This window comes from Musca autumnalis, unplaced genomic scaffold (assembly GCF_047663935.1).
Source record: "Musca autumnalis isolate F117 unplaced genomic scaffold, ASM4766393v1 scaffold_4, whole genome shotgun sequence".
Classification (NCBI taxonomy): domain Eukaryota; kingdom Metazoa; phylum Arthropoda; class Insecta; order Diptera; family Muscidae; genus Musca; species Musca autumnalis.
The window spans coordinates 210,782,212-210,789,601 of record NW_027411977.1 but is presented as its reverse complement, the minus strand read 5'-3'; the positions used below and the strand labels follow the sequence as shown (position 1 = coordinate 210,789,601).

The 7,390-nt window shown below is 35.5% G+C and overlaps 1 protein-coding gene across 1 annotated transcript; it reads left to right on the top strand.

The window, feature by feature from the left end:
* The first annotated feature begins 3,992 nt into the window (after positions 1-3,992).
* LOC141404216 (nucleolar protein 11) lies at positions 3,993-7,012 on the top strand. Its single transcript, XM_073987598.1, has 4 exons — positions 3,993-4,230; positions 4,314-4,478; positions 5,068-5,455; positions 5,525-7,012. The coding sequence occupies exons 1-4, from the start codon at positions 4,099-4,101 to the stop codon at positions 6,967-6,969; spliced, it is 2,130 nt and encodes a 709-aa protein (XP_073843699.1). The 5' UTR covers positions 3,993-4,098; the 3' UTR covers positions 6,970-7,012.
* Positions 7,013-7,390: the final 378 nt, after the last annotated feature.

Here is a 7,390-nt window from a genome sequence, read left to right as displayed (position 1 = left end):
GGAATTCGCCATGAACATGGCACAATTACAAAGGTAGATGCCTCAGCCCAGCTGATCGAATCTAATGCTATGTTTACATTTACGAAATCCACTCGATTTCAACTTCAATTCCATCGTTCAAACGTCAAATGAAATCTCATCTGAAATCCATTGGATTTCATTTGACGTTTAACCTATGGATTTGACAGTTGAAATCGAGTGGATTTCGTAAATGTAAACCATGGTACAATTAGAAAGGTAGATGCCTCAGCCCAGCTGATCGAATCTAAAACGTCAAAAAACTAGGAATTCGCCATGAAAAATCTTTGTTATTGTACCATGCGAAAAATAATATGATAATAAAAATTGCTTCGATGCATCTACCTCTGCAGTTTCTCCATCTGTCACGGCGAATTAAAATGACAAATATGAATTTCCATAGCTCAAATTGAAATTAGATGTTTTTAGAGAGAACCATGGTTTAATAAGAAAGGTTAGCTAAAGCTTCTTGTCAATATAAATTTTTTCTTTCGACTGTTCCTAAAACGTGAAAACAATATACACAATATTTTTATGTGTGTGTGCTGTTTGAATAATATGCCAACAAATGTTAGCTTTGTTCTTTTACTTTTTTAAGGGTGGTAAAAGAGAAAGGTGTCAAAATTGCTCAAAATTATTCTCTCATGAACATTTTTACCAGAAAAGAAAGGAACGGAAAATGGTAGATCTGGTAGCAATGTCAAAAAGAATCATAAAAATCAATTTTCTTGTTTTATTTCACAATTTTTATTTTGTTTTGCCAGCGTTCGACTTTTTCTTCTGTTTTTCGTTTATTTTTTCTTCATTGCGAAATATTCGTCAAACAAAAGTCGAAAAATCAGTTCTGCCATTTTTTACCTGCAGAAATTTTGCTGGTAGTCGACTTTTTGCAGTCAAAAGTCTAATTTTTGTCCGGAGGGAAAATCGCATAATAGATTATCTTATGATCGATTTTCGAGTTTGCCCATTGATTACTGGCTTGGCGGTTTTACAGTTTCAAAAAACTCGAAAATCGACGAATAGTCGATTATAATCGATTTTTTGCGGTTATGAAAAAGTCGAATGTCGAGTTTTAGGGCAAATGAAATAATCGCCAGACCGAAAAATCGCAAATTCGAAAAGTCGAAAAATCGATTATTGCTTACCATTACCAATCCCTAGAAGAGAAAACCATTTTCGCTCTCTCTCCACTCTCATGGCCGCGGCACATACGGCGCGTTGAGCGTTGCGTTACAACAACCACATGAAAAGACAAGAACAAACCTGGCACATCTTTCATGTGGTTGTTGTTTTCAACGCGCAACACGTCACACAATGGATCGTATGTATTTGGCCCATCATTCTCTTAAAAATTGCTTCCAGTTTTTCCACTTTTCGGGGTTAAGGAACGCTTTGCAGGTTAAAAATGGTAACCTCAGGTAAGTAAAGGAACACAGCTTTTAAAAGCAACAGAATTCAGTGGTTTTTAAAATAGTTTTTAGAACATTTGTATGGAAGAAATTTGTCAGATTTTCATTGAAACAAACATTTTATCATATCCACAACTCGATTATGTGGAGAAACCTTGGCCATTCATTCATTTTTCGTGTTTTTTATAAAATGCTCAACATTGGTATTGCAAACAAACCTATTTTTTGCTTTTGTGTTTACTAATTTTGATGTTTTAGTTTTATGCCAGACTATGAAAATTTTCATTAGAAAATTCTTTGCCATTCTCTTTTGAATTTTCATTGACGTCCACACACATAATGAAATCATATGAAAATTTTGATATTTTCATTGCTTTGTATTGGTTTGTGAGTTACGAATTTAAACACAAAGAATAATTTCAGATTACAGAACCTTGTGTACAGAGTTTCACCCCCTTCACACCTCTTGCCTATAAACTCATTTTCACATTAATGAAAATTTTCATAGTCTGGCATAAGACTTAAGGCCTGCGTACATAAGCTGCTCTGCCTGATTGCCTTGCTTTCCTGCTTCATTTTTGACATAATAAAAATAAAAGCATAAAGAAGGCCGAGGAGATTTCGAACTGGGTTGCCCTTTTCTTTTTTATTCTTTTATCAGAAGTAAGCAAGGTAAGCAGGCAAGGCAGCTTATGTACGCAGGCCTTTAGGAATTCAGGAAAAACAAGGGTTCTATAGGTTTTTTCCATCCATTAAAGCTTTGTTCCTTTACTTTTTTAATGGTAAGAGTGGTAAAAGAGAAAAGTGTCAAAATTGTTCAAAATTGCTCTCTCATGAACATTTTTACCAGAAAAGTAAAGGAACGGAAGAATGGTAGATAAATAATAAAAAAATCAATTTTCGTCTTTTATTTTGCAGTTTTTAATTTAGTGTTGTCAGTGTTTGACTTTTTCTTCGGTTTTTCGTCCATTTTGTGAAATAATCGTCAAATAAAAGTCGAAAAATCAGTTCTGCCATTTTCTACCTGCAGAAATTTTGCTGGTAGCCTGTGGTAGAAGAGAACGCCATTTTCGCTCTCTCTCCCCTCTCACTCTCTTAAAAATTGCTTCCAGTTTTGACACTTTTCGGGGTTAAGGAACGCTTTGCAGGTTAAAAATGGTAACAAATGGTTAAAATGGTAACCTCAGGTAAGTAAAGGAACACAGCTTAAATCTACCTCCCCAGCAAACCAAATGTCGGATGTCCGACATATCGAAACAATTTCGGAAGCAAAATCGTTCAGATTTCGTATCGATTTCTATAAGATTTTTCGTAGGGGAATTTGTTCAGATTTCGGAGAAAATGTCGGAAGTAAATTTCCCTTCGAATTTGCTAATGTTTTTCTTCCGATTTCGTTACGAATTCGGATCGATATGTCGGAAACAATTTTCCCTTCGCGCAACAACCACCTTTTGTATATATCTAACAAGTAACATTTTAGTTTGTTGTCGAAAAACAAAATGGTTGGTTATAAAATTCGCATATACATTTTTTTAATATTTTAAATATAAATGCAACATATAATAATTCAAGCTAGTGCTGATAGACTCAACATATTCGTACACAAAGTTTACATTGTTCTACTATAACTACAAAACGATAACAACAGTGAAAATCATTAGATATCTTTGAAATTATAATCTTCCAATAAAATAAAATTTATCAATAAATAAAAAGAGGCATCACAGAAAAATTTTTTCCTTCGATTATCATACGAAATTATTCCAAAATTGTTCAGAAACCTTTACGAAAGTTCGGAAGGTACCTCAGATTTTCATACGACATTATTCCGAAATCGTTCAGAAATCTGTACGAAAATTCGGAGGAAGAAATTCGAATTCCGAATTTCCCAAGGATTTTCTTCCGATTTCGTTGCGAATTCTGACCGAAATCGATCCGATTTCGCTCCGACATTTCGTTCCGAAATTATGTCAACCACTTCATACAACTTTCGTTAAGATATCGTTACGATTTCGGATCAGATATCGGACGTAACGTCCGGAATTTGTTCCGATTTCGTTACGATATCGGTACGATTGGTTTGCTGGGTCTTTACTTGTACCATGGAGAGAACCTTTATAATTGGGTCATGGCGCTCAGTGAACTATTGAACTATATTGACTGATCTAGTTCATATGCTTTGTTTACATTTACGAAATCCATTCGATTTCAACTGTCTTTTCCTTTGCGCATACGTCCATTGGATTTCATTTGATGTTTAAGCAATGGGTTCGACTGTTGAAATCGAGTGGATTTCGTAAATGTAAACAAAAGCTCTGTTCCAGAACTAAAAAGTTTTTACAATTTTTACCACTTTTACACATTTTGCTTTCCCGTACACAAAATTTATATGAAAATCGTTTACGACTTTTACAACTTTTACCACTTTATAAAGTACGGGAACAGGCCAAAAGCAATACGCTCTTTTCGACGAATCGTTTAATTGAACTAGTTCGTTTATGAAATATACAACTCTAGTGTAAATACCCCTTAAGTGGCAATCAGCTGTTTGCAACAACTCTTTTCGTTCTTGTGATCCCTAACTGCCCGTTGTAAACAAAGCAAACACGTGCCAGAATTCACTCAGCTAGTCTCCCGTTGTGATTTTCTTTTTGTAAATTCCTCTAAAATTATGACAAAATTCATCACCTATTTCAATTTGTGTCCCATACCAGAGCCCAAAGAGTTCTTGGGCATATCTCCGGATAAAGATGAAGGCAATATTATCACCACATTGGGGAAAAACATTATTATTGTGATCAAGGTAGATAAGTGTTGTCCGATAAGTATTTCTGGGTATTTTTGGTACTTTTGTTATTTCTAAATTAAAACCCCAATTTTTTGTAGATTTCCACCCAAAAACAAATACGCAGTTGGTCGGTATTGGAAAAGTTATCCTCCAAGGTGGTATATGATAAGAAATCGGAAAAATATGTTGGTGTCTTTGGCCATAAAGCTTTAAAATGTTGGGATGAGAAGACAACGGATGTAAACAAATGCAAGAAATTGAAGGTAAGGACAAGTTTCAATTAATAAAAGTGAACATGGTTACAAGGAGTAACATCGAACCCCGAACCGATAAAGATAGAAACGTTTTCATTGGGAACTAACTATCTTATTGATTTTAAATTCCATGGTAAATGGGTCATAAATTAGTTTGCTGTATAGTAGATGACTCCCAGGTTCGTCTACTGCAGAGTAGATGGCATCAAGGGTCGTCTACTGTAGAGTATATGACTCCAAGGATCGTGCTTGGTCGTACGATGATACGAAGAGTCGTCTACTGCAGAGTTTATGATCTATTGTAGAGTAGATGACCCCAAGGATCGTGCTTGGTCGTACGATGATACGAAGAGTCGTCTACTATAGGGTAGATGGAACCAAGGGCCATCTACTGTAGAGTAGATGGACCCAAGGGTCGTCTACTGTAGACCCTGACCACCTTTCAGAATGTAACTGTAGTTTTTATGAACAATTCCAGTGTCCCTATGGTTCAAAGCTCTTTGTAAAAGAGATATCCATCTCAATGTGTTCCTTACAACCACTTTTGTCTATATAATTTTGAATATCTGCTTTAATATGACCTTTTACTTCATTTTAGTTCCACAAACACATTGCCGACTTGGTTAATTGTGGCGATGACACGTTCGTGCTTTATGTTGATGGTTCCTGTGAACTGTTGGCCAAGGCAATTGAATCACGTAAAGAAGATGCCAATATTACAACAGCTCAGCAGGTGGAATTATCGAAAAAGTTGGCATTTACCAATACAGCGGTATATAACATGGCTAATGGCTCTCGGATATTGACTTATTTTGAACGCAATAACATAAATGGTGACTACTATTTGGTACGTGTACCTTTGTCTGTTAGTGGAGATGTTACGGAGCCACCAAAACGTTTTAAATTACTGAGAGAAAATTTAAGTGTAACTGTGGCTGGAGCAGCTGTGATTGAGGGTGATGGTGTACCCATGTTGTTGACCATATGTAAGTAAAAAATTTAAATTTTTTTATAAAAAAAATTTCTATATGACTTTTTTTTTCTTTTCCTCCTAGGGTCCGACAAACGCATGTTTATTCTGAATTTATCCGATGATGTTTGTCCCGAACGTTCCCCAGGGAATTTTGTTTCATTGCTTACTCAACTGAAAGTGGATAGTCCCCTTTCTGTAATGGGCATATCCAAGCATTTTGTGGCCATTTATGGTGCCAATCATGGCCAAGAGGGAGCCTCACTTTTACTCTACAATACCCAGTTTAAGGTGATCAAAACCAAACAGTTCTTCAAGGTCTATTTCAATTACTCCAAACTGTGGTCTGTTAGTGATCACATAATACTGGCCATGGGTCAAAATCTTTCTGTGGTCAAATATCAAGTTCTCAAGGAAGTGCTGTCGGAATTGGTAGGCACCCAAGTGTCAAATGACTATCAAACAACCATTGAAATTGATCACATTAATGAAGAAGATGTAATGGAGGAATGTCTACAGTACAGCAGTGAAATTCAAATACCCGACGTTGATCAAAAGGATAAAGAAGAAAAACCTCTACAAATTCAAGAAGCAGATGGCCTGACAATCCCTTACATGGGTTCACAAGATTTTGACAAGGAACTAAACGCTCTACGACAGCTACATTTACATGTAGATGTTATTAATGATCAACAATTGGATGCTGTCCACATTAATTTGATGTCAAATTTCAGTGATGAAGGTTTCTCTTGTTCGGAAATCCAATTAATTGCCCAACAATTGGAACGAGTGGGTGCCAGTGAACATGAAATAACGGAAAAACTTTTAACTGTCCTTATGAAAGCTAATCTTTTGCCAGATATTGGTGTATGTCTAAGGCGTTATACAAATATTTCCGAGAAGATTTTATCGAAAACTTTGAATTTCATATTAAAGAAATACAAAGCAGAAAAGGAAAGCCAAAGCAAAAAATCTAATAATAAAGACAACAAAGTAAATGGACAAGAACCAATGGAGGCAGAAGACAATGATAATTTAGATGACACTTTAGATATTTTGGCCAAAAAGCCCCATCAGAAGGCGAACTGCTCAGACATCGAAACCATCCTCAACACCCTGCTAGCTTGTTCCTTTGATTCGGAAACAATTGCAAAATGCATACGACAAGATATGGAATATAATGAAGTGGTTGTTCTGCTGGAACATCTATACAATATGCTTACCTCTGAGGACAAATACTTGGAAGAACGACCCACACTATATGAAACTAGTACAGAATTTGAATTACAAGTGCTGAGATGGTTTGGTGTATTTTTAAATTCCCACTTTCAAAAGTTGGCACTCTCAAAGGAGGTTGCCTTGATTGAACTGCTCTTCAAGTGGCACGAACTATTCCAAAGTTATAAACAAGAAATTGTTGATCTACAACAGCTGGCTGCCTTACTTTATAATATTGTAGAACGTAAGACCCATGTTAAAGAGAAGGGTTCATCAAAATGGTATTCTATAGAAGAGGTTTATTTGTTTTAGAAAAATACATTTTGTTAAAATAAAGATATAGTTTTCTTTTTAATGGTTAACATTTTTAATTGCAGTTCTTCGAGGAGCTGGTAAACATGATGATTCCACCATAGGGTTGCTAATATGATGTAGAATTAGAATAGGAATTGCTAGTCTTCGTGTTAAATACCTCATAGGGCGTTAAATCAAATTGAGTCAGAAATCATACTGCCATCAAACTGCTAAAGCAAATAGATCCAAATTGAATGATTGAACAATATACAGGATGCGACAATGCCAATACATTGCGGCATAATTGGAATATTGGTTTTAAGTCTTATTAAGGGGCCAGTTTCTAGGGAAGTGTTGACTTCCCCCTGCAATATCATGAGAATTGGTAAAAATATCATTGAAATTTGAATAACGAAATCTAAAGAAATCCATTTTCAGA